The sequence below is a fragment of the Rhinolophus sinicus genome, chromosome 15 (assembly GCF_057876585.1).
Source record: "Rhinolophus sinicus isolate RSI-liver-muscle chromosome 15, RSI-T2T, whole genome shotgun sequence".
NCBI classification, from domain to species: domain Eukaryota; kingdom Metazoa; phylum Chordata; class Mammalia; order Chiroptera; family Rhinolophidae; genus Rhinolophus; species Rhinolophus sinicus.
This window is the reverse complement of record NC_142515.1, coordinates 65,833,344-65,851,156: the sequence shown is the minus strand read 5'-3', so window position 1 is coordinate 65,851,156 and position 17,813 is coordinate 65,833,344. Positions and strand designations below refer to the sequence as shown.

General features: G+C 50.9%; 1 protein-coding gene across 3 annotated transcripts; it reads right to left on the bottom strand.

The window, feature by feature from the left end:
• Positions 1-1,327: 1,327 nt before the first annotated feature.
• CXCL12 (C-X-C motif chemokine ligand 12) lies at positions 1,328-16,224 on the bottom strand. Of its 3 annotated transcripts, none has more exons than XM_019716566.3 (4): positions 16,079-16,224; positions 11,950-12,067; positions 9,792-9,878; positions 1,328-7,184 (listed from the first exon to the last, which is right to left on the bottom strand). In XM_019716566.3, exons 1-4 carry the CDS (start codon positions 16,137-16,139, stop codon positions 7,091-7,093), a joined length of 360 nt encoding a protein of 119 aa, XP_019572125.1. In that variant the 5' UTR covers positions 16,140-16,224; the 3' UTR covers positions 1,328-7,090. The 3 variants fall into 3 exon arrangements, with proteins under 3 accessions (XP_019572125.1, XP_019572126.1, XP_088648277.1); XM_019716567.3 differs by having other exon boundaries at positions 1,328-4,474; XM_088792151.1 differs by lacking the exon at positions 1,328-7,184 and having other exon boundaries at positions 8,273-9,878.
• Between the last annotated feature and the right edge of the window lie 1,589 nt (positions 16,225-17,813).

Sequence of the window (17,813 nt, the reverse complement as noted above, 5' to 3'; positions counted from 1 at the left end):
TGACATCGTTGTGAAGAGCCAATATTCCTAAGAATGAGCCCAGAGGTGGTTAATTCCTAGTGCTAGAATAGTGGTGGAGTGTGTGGATCCAGTGCTGCACAGCCACTCAGGGAACCTACAAGACCCCTACCAAGAGGCTTCTCCACACCTGTCAGCTGAGAGGGAGAAGCTCAAGTTGAATGACTTGTAGCTCCAGTTGGTGTTTGAGCTTTGCTGAGGGTGTAAGTAGAGGCAGGTGTGAGCTGATTCCAGCTCTGTGGACCCCAGGGAGCAACAAGCTGAGAGAGGGAGCAAAACTGCTCCCTACACGATTCCAGGCTAATCTTCCTGCCCCTGATGATGCTGAGCTTCAGTGCCATTGCTGGGCGACTGAGACGCACCTTCACATCACACTCGTTGCAGAATACCCACACGCCTCTCCCCGCGGCCTCCTCTAACCCTCCTTTCTTCCTCCTGCCCCTAAGCAACCACACTGCGGTCACCCTATGCTTAACACACTAGGTTCTGAGCACAGCGGTGACCTGGTCACATCAGGGCCTGTGGGCAAGAGGCCCAGAGGGCAAAACAATCTGGACTGGGACATTCGGGGTGTTTGTGCGGGCCTCTCCTTTCCAGCGTGGTTGACAGGGACCAGAGAGAATGTGGTAGAAAGTGTGAAGGGGTGATCCCTGTGAGGACAGAGCCCTGTATGAGGGGCTCATCTGTGTGCAATGTGCAGGACAGTCTGAGAGAATCAGCTGCCAGAAGGGCCCCAGTACAGGACAGGAAAGGCCCTGGAGGCTGGTCCTCAGCAGTGCCTTCAGGGATAACCTCTTATCTCCCATTGAGCCTGCGGAGGATGAGGTGAGAAGTGATTGACTTCTGGATATATTCTGAAAGCAACTAGTTGGGTTTGTTAATGCTTTAGCTTGGAGTTGTGAGAGAATAAAATAAATCAAAGATGACTATAAGGTTTTAGGTTGAGTAACTGGAAGGAATGGAATTTTCATTTTCATTGTGGTGGTGTCTTTCCCCACAGCTGTCAGACAAACACCTGGCCTTCACCCAGAGCCATCCTTCTGGAGCAGAAGACTAGCTTGCCATTAAGAGGGGCACCAGCCAAACTATGGACACGCAGAGAAAAGGGTATGTCTCTCCCAGCTCCACATTTGTGCACCAAGAGAGGCGGGTAGCACTTAGAATCTTTGCTCATGTTTCACATTACAATGGCCTGCTTTCCACTAACCATTGCAGCTAGGATCACACACCCTTCTCTGCAGGGTTTGAGGGAGAAAAATCAAGTCTAGAAAATTCCAAACCATAATACTAATTTCAATCCATTGGCTGCTACATTTGAATACATGTCTTTATTAGGACAATTATAGGTGCATATACATCTTTTCATTAATATGACTTCAAAGTAGAAATTGTTTCTCAAAAGGAGTTGTTACTTATTAAAAAAAAAAAAAAAAGCACACTGCATATAGGAAGCTGCCTTCTCCTGGACCATTTTCACATTATCTGGGAGATGCAATTTAAACAATACAAAATACAGTATTTATCACATGTAACACTGAGCCCATCACTAGTCAGAGACTGAGAGTCCAGCGAGGTGGCAGGATAATACATTTCCTGTGGGGTTTTCAACCTGGTTGTCAGTGGTCTGCTGAGGGGATGCAGGCATTTCTAGGGAGCATTTCCCAGGGATGGGTTCCCTCAGAATGGATCAGGGGACATATGTAGAGGGATCAGGACCCCACAATTCTCATCCAGCTGCAAAAGGCACCACAGCTGGGAAAGGTGATAAACGTCCCAGCCAGGGAGCCCATGGTGATCACACTGGGCCGTGGTCAGAAAAGAAGGATGAAGTGAGATCATTGGAAAGGCTTAACTCTGGGCTTCACACAGGGGCTCTGCAGCCTTTGCTACGCAGCCCGCTGCTCAAGCAAAGGAGCGCCTCTCCTGAGTCTCCTCGCTAGGGTCTCAGCACCTGGCCTGAGACAGCAGGACAAACAACAGCGCAAACACATAGCACAGATTACAACACACAGCACGTCTGCGCCCCGCGTGCCCCGCCCCCTCCCTGGGCAATGCAAAGGCTGACAGCAGAGGACCCCCTAGAGGTTACGCTGAGCCCAAGGGAATGTCGGGTAGAGGCAGCACTGGGCCTGAAGGAACAGCTGGGTAACTCCTAAACACCTGAGGCACTTGGCTTGTATTTTGAAAGCAACAGGGAGAGCCTTTTCCTTTGCAAATAGCCTATTTAAATGCATATTTGCTTTAGCTGGGAAGTCACCTTTTAGGAGCAGATCGAAAGTAGAGGAATTTTTACACAAATAATTTTCCCTGCAGTTTCTACTCTTACCTATTTTTCCCCCATAGGGGAGAAACAGAAATGATTCTTTATTTAATCGTAGTCAAGATTTAGGGGTGTATTTGTTTCCTCAGAGTAACAGATTTAACTGGTTCTGGTTCATGGATTCCGAGGGAAGATGCTTCCAAATTTTTCACCAGATTTTTGAATATCTTGGATTACCTGGCAAATGACCCTCCCACTGAAAATTCAATAGCTTCAGGTATAATTCAGAAGCCCTGTAGTGACAGGTTAATTTCAAAAGAGGGTTTTGAAACCAGTTCTATATCCCTTACAACTAATAAAGTCCCCATATACTTTTTTTTTTAATATAACATAATTTGGAGGATGTGAATTTTTGTTTGGTTGGTGGATTGCCCTTCTACCATGAATATACAATTTTAAGGAACACTTATGTAAATGCCTAACACATGTTACTAATAACCCAAACATTACTGAATCTAAAAACACCTACAATTCAAGATAATTTTACTATAGTATACTTTCTGCGTGTCATTTGCAATGTCCTGTCAATTGATACATTTCCTTGCTTTGCCCTTCTTTTTTTCCACTTGCTTAATTTTAAAAAGTTTACTAGGATCTTGAACCAAAGGGGCAACGTATTAGTGAGACCAAATGAAAAATAAAACAAAACAAAAAAACCCTCAAGTGCCTACCTTTTTAAAAAGTGAAAAATTTGAATTGTTTAATGTCACTCTACAAACTGCCCTAGGTAAGGAGAAACACCCCAAACATCAGGGTCCTTAACCAGCTTTCTTAAATGTCCCATGATTTTCTAAAACGAATGGCCTGCTGGGCGTCCTGGAAGCACAGGGTAACAGCAGCAGTGACAAGGTCCAGGGGCCACAGTGTAAGGGAAGAGATGATGGGATTGCCAAATGGCGACCCAAAATGAGGTGAGAGTCCAATCAGGAAAAAAAATTCCCAAGCTTGGTTATTTTATGGATCGGGATTTCAAAACAAAAAAAAGTTGAGAATTATTTTCTTATTTCTGTTAGTCCCAAAATAATGCTGGGCTTGATCCAATGAGATAAACTCACTACAGTGCTGACATATCAGCATCTATGGAAACATTGAGGGCTGTGTCCTCAGAGGTCAGTGCTGCTGCAAACCGAAGTCCACTGGGCTCCATTGACCCCCATGGCTTTGATCAGTGGGGAAACAAGGTCATCCACCAAAATTATCACAGCCCTAGGCAGGGGCCTGGTCAGAGACCCCGAGGGGCATGTCCTCACGCTCAGCCTCTGCATACATATGAGGAACTGACCATGCAGCATCGAGGACACTGGCTTTGAACATAAACACAGGATTGGACAACACACAGTATTCCAAACTAGACACAGATGTGCAGCTTGTCCAGGACCTGTAACAGAATACATTTTGATTTGCTTCTTGGTGCCCTGTTTAAATTAAAGTTTCTTCTCGAGAGAGTCCTTTTCCAGGGTCATGGAGACAGTCTTGGATACACATGATGATGGATGAGAGAGAGAATGATGAGAAGAACGTGATGGGATGTAGAGGAGAGCTCGGATGAAGGTGCATCTTGCCCTGCTCTGGCCTCACCCTCCTGCCTGCCGCAGCTCAGGGAAGCTCACCTGCAGGAAGGTGAGCCTCCTACCTAGTGCTCTGGAGCCTAGCCCTCCATCACCCCCTGTGGCACAGGGAGCCTTCACTAGGGTTTGCCCATGCTGACTGGTCCTGCTTGATGACTTCGGGAGAGGGAGGGGCGTTCTCCATCCCAGGGTTTCAAAATGTGGACACGGCTCCTTCAGTCTGGGATCCCAGCCTATGCAGCTTAGAAGAACATAAAACTCAGGAACCCTAGTCAGACCAGGGGCTCCATGGGAAAGACATTATAATAACGTAAAATAATGGTTTTACTCTAAGTTCCTGTCACCAGTGACATTGGGTAATCAAGCTAAATGGAAAAGAAACAGAATATATTTTGCTACATAATCAAATGGTGAAAGTAAGCCAAACTATGCAAAACAAAGCCCTGGGAAATGCACTGAGTCTTCCCGGGCTGGGGTCCCTTGCTAACACTGATCTCAGACCTGGCCTCCTATTGTAAGGCTTCCTCAGGCGTCTGACCCAACCTGCGCCTCTCACATCTTGAACCTCCTGTTAACAGAAGAGAGGGAGACACCATTAAGGCGGGTTCCCGCAGCGGCCAGGCCTCACACTGAGAAGCCAAGCCCACCCACTCCAGCCGGCCCTCCACTCCTGACCTTTGAATTCCAAATCTTGGCAGCCAGCCGCATCTCCCTTCTGAGGCCCTGGGTAGGGAGGCTAGTAAAGAGAGATAGCATGGCCAAAGCAGAGGGATGGATGGGAGTTGGAAGCGGAGGGGACAGACTGGTGCAGCAAGCTTAGGGCATGGCAGATGAACGAGGACATGGAGCTGGCCTGGCACAGTGGTCACAGGACAGGACAGGACAGGGCATGCTGCTTTCTCCCAGTGCAGACGTTAGGTGGCCTCACGTGGAGCCCAGCACAGGCTGCTGGCTCATCCAGGGCCTGGGTACCACCCACTGCTTGCCCGCCTACTCCCATAGTTACCCCGGGAATTCTCAGTGGCCTGGCCAGGGGTAGCCCTGGAGGGCTGGGCGCAGGAGTGGCCCCCTCATTGCTCACCTGATACAGATGTGTGAACATTGCCCAGTTTCAACCCACCATGGCATGAAGGTCCGGCTCTTTGGCTCTTCCCCACTAACCCAGGACCCTTTAGTGGGGCTGGGTCTATGCCCACTTGTCAGATACAGTGAGGCGCAGGGCCAGTGGAGTGATGGGAGGGCAGGACGTTTGCCTGTGTCCAGCTCTCTTAATCCCTGCAGCCCCTGTTCTCCCACGACAAGTGGGAGGCACTGTCCCCGTGAGCACTGCAGAAATCACTTTGTCACCTCAGGGCAGCAATGGCCTGACCTACGGCTGCTGGAGGCCAGTTAGCTGTCCTTGGTGCACAGGGCAGACCTGTCACCCTCTAGGCACAGAGATAGCTGCTTCACAGTGAAGAATGAAGGACAGCATGGGGGCGCAGGTCTTACCCTCTCGTGGGTGCTTTTCTAAGAATTAGGACTAGCCCAGCCAAGCTCCCACACACTGGACTTCTGCTGCTTCCTCAGAAAGGACCGAGGCCCTGGGCACCTCAGCTAACATCCAGATGCCTTCAGAGGTGGGAGGGCAGGGTGAGTGATCCCCACACACCCAGGAGCAGGCCTGCTACCCCCGGTGCTGGCAAGAGGGGCCCAGGCTGGGAGACAGCCAGCTGAAAGGATGGCAGTGGGACACAAAAGGTCTTCGGCTGCAGGGCCCTAGTGGGATGCTTCTCCACTGGGGAAAGGTAGGCTGTAATGCTCCATGCTGCAATAACTAAGGAGCACATTAGAGCTTGAGGGGGACACAGTGCTGTGTGACCCAGGTGAGTCTGACACGCAGGGACCTGGAGTTTTCTTCTCCTGAAGTCCATCTGCTTTGTCCTCCATCCACTTCATCTTTCTGGATCCATGTACTGAAATTATAACCAGCTGTCTGGGGTGCAAGGTGTGTGTTTACGTGTGATGGGGGATGGGGAGAAGAGTAGATATTTAAGGCATCCTTTTTCAAAGCACTACTGACATCAGGGCCATGCTCTCCCTCCCCCTCCCTCGTGATCCCATCCTTCCGGTCCAAATTAGAAAGACTTGGCAAGAAATCTCACACATAATTCTGTAGGGAGAGGAGTGAGGAAAGTTCTAGAACTTGAACCATGCTCACTTTAAGCAGATATTTCCCATGAGTGAAGACTAAGGCTGCTGTGTCCTGCAACCTAATTGCACAGGGTCTTGGAGGGGGAGGGGATAAGCTAGGAATCCAGGAGTTGCAGCCCCTTCGCAAAGTTCCTCCATGTTGTCCGGGACCCATGTAAAAAATCTACAAAATGAACTACCCAGCAAGGAGGTTCCCTGAGAAGCACTTCCACATCTGTTCTCTGGCAGCACAGGGCTCATCCCAGCTCTCCCTGCATGGTCTGCAGATATCCATGCTAGCTTGGAAGTAAAGCTGCTCACACAGCCCCCGGCACAGGGACAGGGGCTGAAAAAGTCCCACCCAAGCAGGCAGAGAGGTGATGGGCCAAGCAATGGACACTTGGGAACAGGAGTCAATTATCACCTGCGAATGTAATGGCTACAGCCAGCTCTGCCCAGAAGGCCAGGATGGATGGCAAGAGCAGGGACAAATGAGAGCACATAAGGCATATGTCCCCTGCTGGCTGAGGTTCTGCTGCTGGGCTAGCAGACTGCCCTGTGCTTGGCCAGGCGGCCACATGCTGGTCTCAGACAGGATGGCAGATTGTAAGTCTTGGCCTTCTAAGAGAGGGGGTGGAGGGCTGGGGTGGGGGCATAAGGGGGTGGGGCGTGGGGCAATGCTGGAGACCCCAGCCACTCTGCATAGAGTCCTGGGCCATTCTAGAGTCCGAGCTGTTCTAGACAGTCCAGAGCACACAGTGTCTGTGTCCCACGACCCAAGCCCAGTCTCTGTGCAACTACTTTCTTTATAACTTAGCAGACCCAGAGGAACCTTAATAAGCATGGAAAAGCAGGAGCCAGTGTGGCCACAGGGGCTGCAAAGTGCTGCTCCCCCTGGGAAGTCTGAGGGCCACTCAGGAGGCAGGGTGTCTGTCCTGGGAGGTGAGAGCAGATTTACAAAGCACGGGGACAGGGCAGAGTGCACTGCAGTCCATCTCCAGGTGGTAGGTAACTAGTTTTTCCTTTTCTGAGCAGCCTTTCTCTTCTTCTGTCGCTTCTTTTTTCCTATCTTTTCTTTTTTCCCCACTTTTTCTTCTCTGCGTCCCCTTCGATAAAATTAGTAGAACCATTAATAATGTTGAAATAAACAAGAATCTATCTTAGTCTGCACAATATTTACGACTGGCCCGTGCACTGGTTTCACTGTCTTCAGTCTCAGCCCTGGAAGCCCCTGGGCCAAGCACTGTCCATCCATGCTCCATAAAGTAAATGAGACATTTGCCCCAATTCAAAAAAATGTTACATGGGCTTCCATAACACCTGTGAGCTGGTTACAGCAATTGACAATTTGCCTCCTTGACCCTGACTCCCCTGTAGCCTGGGGCTTCCAGTGGAGAAAGGAGTTCACATCTAAAAGGATGTGAAGGCAAGCTGACTGACTGGACAAGGTCTTGTATCTCACCCCAACCTGCTTTCCAGGGCTTCTTTCTTTCTCAGTGCAGAGCTGAACTCTCTGCTTTATCTGAAAAATCTCTGCATTGCAAATCAGAGCTGGAGGCCCAAGGTTCAGAGGCCATCCAGGAGACGGGAAAGAAGGAGGCCCACATCACATTCTCCTTTCTGGATGCCTGTAGACCCCTGGGAATGACTGGGATTGTTCTGGAGAGCAAGGAGAGAGCTGGTGAGCAGCATTTTATGAGAGCAACTTTCTCAAGACTGTCCCATTAAAATGATTCAAGCTGAATGGTATTTCATGATTTATGGGATAAGACCACCTGTTCCTCAGAAAGCTTGATATTAACCATGGGTTGGAATTATGGGATTTTTACATGGGAAAATGTGAAAGCTGGATATTACCAGGGTTGCGTCTCTAGAGATTACATGGGGATGTTAGGAGAACTGAGGAGAACGAAGTGGAAGAGAAATTAGTGAGCCAAATATTATTCTTCAGAAAACTAGTACTGCCGCTTCCATTGAGTTAAAAATAAAAAAAAGACACAAAAACTTGAGTTGCAGATCTATGCTGACCCTGAGCAAGTCCCATGTGTTGTCACACGTGACCTCGGCAGAAGAGATCCACAGCAGCTGACTCGCAAGCCAGTTCATATTCATAAACTCAGGAAATATGGAAGAACTCCACATCTACCGAATGGGTTTTACTGTAGGTAAATAAAGTCCCACATACAGTAGGATGTTCATATCATGAAACAATTAGCATTTTATTGCTAGTGCATATAATGTCACATTTGATACAATTTTAGTACAAGTGAAAAAATACATTGTGGCTAACATTAAAAAGCTGCAATCACATTTCTATGTCATATGTACTTCTTTACAAATTGCCAGTAGTTTAAGATAATAGAGAAACGTAACCTACTGACATTCATATGGCTCCACTTCAAATGTATGAATTGATCGACTGTAAATATATTCTGAGATACATTTGTTTTCTAAAGAAATGTTTAAAAAATTGTGCACAAAAATATATAAAAAATGCCTTGCAAGAAGTTACAAATAGCACCAGGCCCATCTGTGGATCACATTTATATGTAGAAATTTCATCTTGCCAACATTTCTGATTGGAACCTGAAACCCTGTTGTGGCTTCAGGAGAAGGGGTTAGTAGCAAGAGGCTCGTTTACTCACTTATTTTTTTCACCTCAGATTTCAGAAACCTCAGTGTTTGTAGAGCCTCCATAGCACACACAGGCTTCAGAGGCAATCACAGAAAGCAAATTCCTCAAAGCAAGCTCTCAGGTTGAAAATTACATTTGATTCTGCAGAGACTTGTCTTTAGTGGGAAGGAGAAGGCATGGTGTCCCATGCCCCAGAAGGCCAGCCCCAGTCCAGAGGAGGCCTGAGCAGATAGATTCTCACAGAGGGCCTGAGCAGGAAGGAGGGCAACGGGAAGAGGGGCGGGAGCCCCAGCCATCACCCTCCTCCCTGCGTAGCTAGCGAGGGAGCGAGCGTGTACAGACGTGATAAGCAGAAGCGAGATGAAAGCATGCTCTTGGAGGCAGGGAGGGGCTGAGAACGACTGGCAGAGGGTGTCTGAACACAAGTCCCCAGTGATGGTGGCTTCCACATGGAGCCCACAGGTCCATTCACTGAGCTTGAAGGAAACGGTGCGGGTGGTGGCCACTGCCTAGCATGGTCAGTGTCTAGTCACCCTGGGCCTTCATTCCAGGAGGGGCGTGCCCGAGGGGGCACCCCCAGTCCTCCCCGCACCTCAGCGTCTGGAGAAAGGACACTTGTTTGAACTCCATGCTTGGCCATCACCTGACTGTGCCCAGACTCCCCAGGGAGAAGAGGAAAAACTCCAAAACAAACCAAATACAGATCTTGAAGTAATCACTGATTTAAAAGGATAATGAGAATGATGATGATTATGATGATCATGAGGGAAGTGGCTGATGGGAAATGCTATTGAGATAATACAATTGTGTAGAAAAACCCCAGTTATAAAACAGCCAATTTGCAAGGGTCAGGGGCGCAAATGCACATAAGCTGTGATATCGTACCATATGCTATAAATGCAGCTGTCTACACGCTGGGCAAACCTCCCACCGTCCCCAGCTCAGTGGCCCGCCCGCAGGCACGCCTGGCCCTCACACCCAGGCCTTCCTCCCCCCACACCGCCCCTTTTGTCTTTCATACAGGTTTAGCTTTCCTCCAGTGGCTCTAGTGGAAAGTCCTTTTCGGCTGTGTGCTTACTTGTTTAAAGCTTTCTCCAGGTATTCCTGAATCCACTTCACTTTCGGGTCAATGCACACTTGTCTGTTGTTGCTCTTCAGCTTTGCCCTGCCAAAACAAGAGGTGACAGTGTGCAGGTGACCAAGCGGGAAGGAGGCAATGCTGCAACCTGTGCATCTGCTAGTCCGACATCTGTGTCAGGACTCTGACTGGAGCCAGGGGCCTGCTTGGCAGGCTCAGGGTCAGGAGGAGCTCAGATGCGCTGGGGAACACAATGCGATCAGTGTGGCAAGCTTCACAGCAGAGATATGGGGAGTGACAAAGGTCTGTAGGGGGCACTCCATTGAGAACTTCCATAGGGATCCTTTGCACTGAACACTGAACGATAAGTAGGAGCTGGGCTAGTGGGGGACAGGATGCTCGAGAAACCTGTGGCCAGACGAAAGGGCAAAGGAGAGGGGTTCTGTCTGCAGGGTTATGGGAACGTGTGAGGACTTTAAACTGCAGAGTAACAGAAGCAGATTTTTGTTTTGGCAAATCATCCTGATAGTACGTAGAAGACAGACTTAAGAGTAAGCCTAGAGGCAGGAGACTTGCAAAGGACAGGTCTGGGGAATGGGGAGAGGTGAGAAGGCAGTGAGGGGAGGTCTGCAAGGGCTGGGGGAGGGGACGATAGGTAATTTGCCAGAAAACAGTTTCCAGAGAGATTTTACAAGTTCACCGAGTGTCCTACGGTCTCACTTGTTTTCTAAAAGTTCCTGACACTTCTCACCTCCATTCAGCCTGACTGAACACTCCTGGAGGAGGACCTGGACTTATCTCTGGGCCCCTTTCCATACAGCCCTGGGTGCCAGGGACTCTCAAGTAGCCTGAGGACACTCCTGGCAGCCACTCACGGATCTGTGAGGACACCTAAGGCCAGCACAGTGGCTCTGGGATGCCCAGAGGGGTCTTCATACAACCTGCCAGTTAGTGAAGGAGGCTGCAGAGGGTTGTAGCTTGAAGCAAGGTGGATGGAAGTTCAAATCTAGGTCCCGCTGTTTATTAACTTTGTGTTTGCCCAGACCTGAAAATTACATCTGACTTCTTCACCTTCAAGGTGCATCTGTAGGCAAGTGAACCAGCATAATATGTACAGTAAAGCAGTCCCATGCCGCTCAATTCAGTATCTGATCAATACTTCTCGAAGGACAGGTAGTATTTTATTATAAGCAAAGTGAAAAAACATTAATCTACTCGTGCCTTAAAACATTTGCAAATGACAAACACATCAAGGCAGCGAAGGCTAGAAAAAGGGACAATGAAAATCAAACCTAAAAACAGTAGTCATTGGGCAGAAAAGTCTTTAGGAAGTTGCAGCTTTCATACTAACTGTTGTATCCCCATCAGTTTGCAGCATTGGGGCTTTTCAGGAGGTGGGCTCTCCCCAGGAGACCCCCAGAATCACCTCCCAGGTGTCTGGACACATGAGCGTGCTGTGTGTAAGCACGGGTACTCAGGGCACAGGATGGCCAAGCAACAGGTAGCCGAGTGTGACTTTCTTGCACACCTCGCCCAGCCTCCTGCACTGAAGGCCACGCGATCTCTGTGTCTCCTGTGTGTGTGATTTTGGTTTGTCTCGTTTCCCACATGAATGAAATAAGATGTTAGCACTAGCAAAACCAAAAACTCATGTGTGGTGTTTGAGACACTGCAGTTAAGTGAGCTGATCATTTTGAGTTTCACCAAATGGTTAAAGACGACTTCAACTGAATTTGGGTCTTGTGAGTTTGTGCTGTGAGAAAGGATTCATTGAGAGCACCAGAGCCCTGAAACTGGCAGGACAGAGAAAATCGTTACTAGCCAAGGGCTGGCTAATTTACTTAAGCACAGACTGGTGAAGCCTGTTTCTCCAGCCAGAGGTGCATCCAAATGGGCTGCCATTACTTGTGCTGAAGGGAGGCAGTTGGAAAGAAGAGATACGACCACTGTGAGCGCAGCAAGGCTCCAAGGTTCAGAGTGGCTTTGGAAACTACTGCCTGCGGGTGTACTCAACGTCTTTGTTGTAGTAACAGCTGCCTCTAATTTTGCCAAGTTCAAGGCTGGACACTTGGCATGCATCATTTCTCTAGCTTTACCAAGTCTGACAGTTAGGTGCCCATTAGATGCCACATTCCTGGATGATGATGCTCCAACTTACACGATCTGAATGGTACAGTTTGGAGTGTTGAGGATTTTGATATGCTTGACGTTGGCTCTGGCAACGTAGGTCTCGAAGAATCGACAAGGACATCTGTAGCTCAGGCTGACCGGTTTCCCTAGAAGAGGTAATGAGAACAAGGCGGCTTCTTACTATCCTGCCAGGCCTCAGAGATACACACGCGTCTGGGTCTGCAGCCCAGGGAGAAGGTGGTGGGATGATGGGAGGATGGACAGCAATGGGATGAGTCATGTGTGTGTCCTGGCGAAGACCTTCTCCTCGAGCTCAGCTTCTACAGGGCAAGAGGTCAAAAGGACCTGTGGAGAGACGCACCCTAGGAAGGAGGGTGGGGAAATTAAAATAAGAAGCCCCTGATCAGATAGATGTCTTAAGATACAGTATGTAAATCACAGGAGAGAACTGTTTCAGTCCAAGGTACTGAGGTTCCCAGTTCTTCACAAGATTAACTCCTCCAAGGCCAACAAAGAAATCCCTCCCTACGCAGAACTGGGGTGGGGGGGCATCTGGGGGCTCCAGGCTCCTCTCCTTGCTCCTGTCCCAGCCTCGTCCCAGGAGCCACCCCAGCTCTCCTGGGGATGCTGCACTCTCCCACCTGCAGTCTTCTTGTCTCACATTTACCTTAAGCCCAGGTAACCACAAAAGAATCCAGGCTGGCTTCCTACCTGGGAGTCCCCAGGGGGCAGGCCAGGGGCCCACTTTCTCCCCAGCACTTCCCAGAAGAAATAGAGATTATCAGGTCTGGAGTCAAATATAGCTTTCATCGCCAGTGCAGGGACCCTCCAGCCTCCTGGGTTGTATTATAGCTTCCTTTGCTAATTCACCAGTTTGCAAAATGCCATAATTGACACTCATTAGTGTAAATTAGCAAAAGGCTCCTGCCCAATCCACCCTCACCCTTTTAGTTTAGAATTGCAAGCCCTGGAGGGCTGGGACTTATGAGGGTTTTTCCTGCAGATTTTATCCAAGCCCTACTTAATAACCCAAATTATTTGAGTTTGTGGATGCTTTCATCAGGGAATAAATGTACCTCTGAGAATATTTAGTCCAGAAATTTAAAAAAAAAAAATTTTTTTTTTTTAAGTACTCCTGTTTACGGAGCTCCTAGAGGCCTCCTGGTGGTTCTGAACTTCTGTGCTTTTGGGCCAGAGAGGTGGGGAAGCTGCAAGAAGGCTTGCAAATGAGGGACTTAATTTTTTTTTTTTTTTCTCTAAAGGTTGCATTCAGTTGAGAGATGCCCTGGCCTGAGTACAGCATCCTATTTAGCCATCAAGTCCAGGGTAAAAGCAGACCATCCCTCCTCCCCAAGATGAAATCCGACCCCCTGAAAACCAGGAGGAAGGAGGCCTGGCTTGGGGGACTCAGCTGACCCATAGTGCTGGAGAGCCCTGGAGCACCTTCCCATGTACCCCGATCTAACTCCAGAAAGTCTGTACCGGGCCTGGCTTTTAGCAACTGCACCCAGTGCCTTGCAGGTTATGTGTGTACTGCCCTGTGACCAGACCACCTGGGAAAGCCAGCCCAGGGCTGGGGGTTGGCCAGCCTGGGTAAAGGAGGAACTAAAGTCTCCCCTCCCCTCCCAGTGTCCAGACTCCATGTTTCCCTGGAATTCTCATGGTTCCTCCTGAGCTGAGCAGCAACTGGGCAGGTGATAAGAAAGGACAGGCCCCAACCCTAGAGCAACAGGGAGTTGGAAAGTACAAGGCGTGAGTGCTGTGGCTGTTGGGGGCTGCTGCTCTCCAATGTCCAAGGAGCTGCTCTGGCTCCACTAACCGTGCAGTGGGGATCAGGCCAGAAATCAGAGCTGAGTCTGGGCTCAAAACACAGGCTTTCTCTTTTTCTCTTCTTCCCCCCTTCATCCCCTGGGATTATCCATTCCTTCAAAAGCAATTCATATTCCTGCTCCCAGGACCCAGTTGCTTGCCTATCAAGTGGGGAATTTCAGCAGGTTTTTTAAAGTGACAGAGCCCCGAGTGCCCTTATCAAGAGAACTCAGCGGCGTTGTGTCCACCTTGTGTCCTTTCCTCTAGCTTTCTGTCAATATTACTAACTTCTGCAAGTGTTTTGAATGTGGCAGGAAAGACACCTGATTAGCCCAAATGTTACTGGGGGTTGGGACCTGGTGACCTCGGCTTTTTTTCAGAGCAGTTACCAGAGAACCTTCCACTCTAGTGGAGAGATAGGAGACACAGCTGGTCTGAAAATGGGGCCCACCCTGGGCTTAACCCCTGGAAGTCCAGGAACTCAGGGGCCCAACTGCTTGGCTGAGGTCAACCAGTGGGGGGAGGGCAGGAGCCCCAATCTGAGCCTCAATACCGTGTTTCCCAAGTGCAGCTTGGGACACAGCATTGGGTACACTGGCTCCAAGAGTTCCAATAGTGCATTCTGGCCTTGGCATGCAAGGAGAACCACACCAGCCTGGAGACCAGGATCCTGACCTGACCACCTGGCTGCCAAGAGGGGCAAGCAACCAAGGCTTTCCAGGGTCAGGAGGAGTCTAGCTGTGCTGCCCCCAGATCAGCTATGCCAAAGACTCAATGATCTGGGTCCCTGCATTTAGGTCCTTTCTGCAGCTCCCCAGAGGAGGAGGAAGCTAGAAGCAGGACCATTTCCCCAGAGAAGTGTGCAATGACACCTCCACGCTCACCAGACCTCTCAATTGTTAATGCCCAAATCAGGGTGCCCCCATGACCTGGGAGTCACTTTAGAGACTCAGTTTAGGACACTCTTTTGGCTAGGAGAAAAATTCTAAATCACCTTTGATCTGGTCCCTCTGCAGCTCTGACCAACAACTTACTACACTTTTAAGGAACACTTCCCAGAGGTCAGCCAAGAATCCCTGTATGCCCAGGCCCCCTGCCTGGCCCAGGCCCAGGCATGCTCATTTTACCCACACTGGCTTCCTGACCATGGCAGGACAGAATGCAGCAGGGGTCTTCCAGGAGCTCGGGCCCTGCACAGACCTCAGCTACACCTAGAGCACCTAGAGAATGTCCTTTAAGCTTTTGCAGTTTGTTGGAAACTTCGCGGCCAAGAATAGACCTAGCAGCATGGCCTGACTAACATGGTTTTGTTTTGTGTGTTCAGAGGCAACAGTTTATTTTGGTTTGCAGCAGCAGCAGTGGTGTCCTGTGCCAGGACAGTGAGATTCACTTAAGCTTCAATAGGAAAAAAAAAAGCTGTCTCCCTCTCCGTGAAACTGGACACCACCTTGCCCAGTGGCCCTAAGGCCTTGGAATGAACTTTGCAGGCAGTGTTCATTCTGAGGTGGAGCACCGGCTTGGCTGGCCACAAAGGCGCCTGTCTGCAGGTGTGTTTTGGGGGCTAGGGCATGCGCGACCCGGACAGACCCTGGGCCTCCGTAGGGTGACCCTGGGAAGAGGCCGGGAGGCCGTGTCTGGACAGTCCCAGGTACATGGCGTCACTGAGGACCATGGAGCTGAGCAGAAGCATGACCGCGTGGGTGGCGCGAACTGTACCGCTGCTCGGTACATCCCGTCCTCCGAGCCTGGCTTGGGGGCTGCAAAATGAGGGTGGGCCCCGAGTGGAGGGGCAGCCACGCTATTGCACGCGATCGCACCGCCACCACAAGCACAACGCAATGCGAATCAAGCTTTGCGTGGAGATCCCTCCCACACCAACCGCGGATCGCATCTCCAGCTCCGTGCGCAGCGAAGCTTCAGAGCCCATACGCCTCTGGAAACCGAGCCGGGCGCGGGAAGGCACTAGTTGTTGGGTGGGCCAGCAAGAGCCAGGGACCCGCGCGCCCCCCATTCCGGCGCTCCGACTCAGTGCCCTGGGCGTGAACACCCAGTTATCTTGCGGGACTTCGCTCTGAAGCCCGCTCTAAATCTAGCGGCCGTACGGCTGTCCTAGGACTCGAGCCCAGCTGCGGAGAGCAATGCCTTACTGCTGTGGCGCTGAGCGCGGGGCTCGACGCTGTATCCCTAGGGAGCGCGCCCGGCGAAATGCGCTGCTTCGCCCTATGCACAACCGCGAGAATTGGGTTCGCTCAGGGAAGGGCGGAGGAGGCAGAGGCACCGCGGCCCCGCACAGAGCCGGGAGCCGGGAGCCGGGCTCCTGTCCAGCCTCCGCCGCCGAACGCACTCACCGTCGCTGAGGCAGAGCGCAGCCAGCACGAGGGCCAGCACGGCGACGACCTTGGCATCCATGGCACTGGCGGAAGGCGGCGAAGGCGGACGGGAGAACCAAGGCCAGAGGCGGAGCGAACGCGGCGGCGGAGAGTGAAAGTGCGGCGGCGAGGAGAGAGCGCCCAGCCCTTTAGGCGAAAGCGAGACGGGGAGGAGCGCAGGGAGGGGCGGGGCGCGCCGCCGGGGCCGGGCCTGGCCCCGCGATGGCCAGGGTCTCTGCCCGGTGTTCCCTCCAACAGGCCCTCTCCAACTGTCCTCTCCCTGCCACCCCTCCTCCATGCCAGGGGTGCTCCTGGGTCTGTAGTGTGGTCAGGCCTTTGGCCTTCGCGGGTTCCCTTGGGCCCTGCTCTGTAAGTTTGACTTGCAGTGAGGAGCCAAGCCCCATAGTGAGGTTGGCCTGAAGAGCTGGCTGTTGCCCCCATTGTCCAGATGGAGGCACTGACTTCCATAGGCTAGAACTGAATGAGAACCAAGGAAAAGCAAAGTCGGCCCTAGGGGTGAGGGCTGATGGGGTGGGCAGCACCTGAGGTAGCTAAGAGCCTCCTGTTTTCAGAGTGTAGGACCTCGATGTGACCACCGACCCAGGCCCACTGGGCCATGGCCCCAGAGTTCGTCCTAAAATGGTATGAGCTGGATCTTTGCATTCAGAGCAATTCTGATTCCAAGCCAATGCTATGGCTTCACTAGCCAAGCCTCATTTCCTTAACTGTAAAACTGGGGCTCTAAAATAGGATCCTGTGTCGTGGAAAGGAAGTAAAAGCAGTTCTGTCCTAAGCTCTGAGTAAGTTTTCTTAACCCTTTGTACCTCTGTTTCTCGACTGGGAAATGGGCTAATCACCGTTCCCACCCCGGGGGGTGAAACTGGGGGAATTGAAGGAGACTCCGCTCCGCACAGAGAAGTGCTCAACAAATAGAAGCTAGAAATAATTGTGTAAACTTCAGTGTTTTCTCCTGCTCCCCAGTGAATGCTCTGCGTGACCCAAAGTGCTGAGAGAACTCCTCTGCTTTCCTTTCTCCCTTCCCCCTGCCCTCCCTGTGCCTTTCTGGTCCAGAAAACAGCACGGAGACGACCCTCGGTGGTGTCTAGCCCTCCTGGCAGTTCTCCGTGCCCCAACCTGGACACCCTGAGATGGCCTCAGTGGAGGCCGGAGGCACCGGAAGAAGAGCGCCCTTTTGGGTCTTGCTAGTGACTACAGGCTGCTCCAGCCACCTCTCCCTGCCCCACTCCATAAAGCCAGACAGTAGAGTGGATTCTACTCCCTTGTCCATCGAAGGTGCGTAAGGTGGGTGCAGGTTTCTGTCCCTGGGGAGTCCCAGAGCCCCAGTCATTGAGGGAGTTGGCAGGGCTGGTAGGGCCTGGGCTCAGCTGCTCCAGCTGGGGGCCACCGGTGGAGTCGGTCAGCAGGAAGCTGCAGGAGCTCTGGGACTCCAGTCGTGGGGATGAGTGTCTTTTGTGTCTATTTTTCCAAAACTACTTCAGTGCCCAATTAAGTGTGCTGTGAAACCACTCATCGTCATTCATTCATTAATGCATTAATTCATTCACTCCTGTGCTGAACCCTCTTCTGAACATAGTGCTGGGAATCCCACTGAATTGGTTCCTGCCTGTGAGGAAACTAATAATCCAGCGGAGAAAACAGTCCTCGCACTCCTTGGCCTCCACTTCTTCGCAGGAGAGCTGGGGCGCTTCTATCT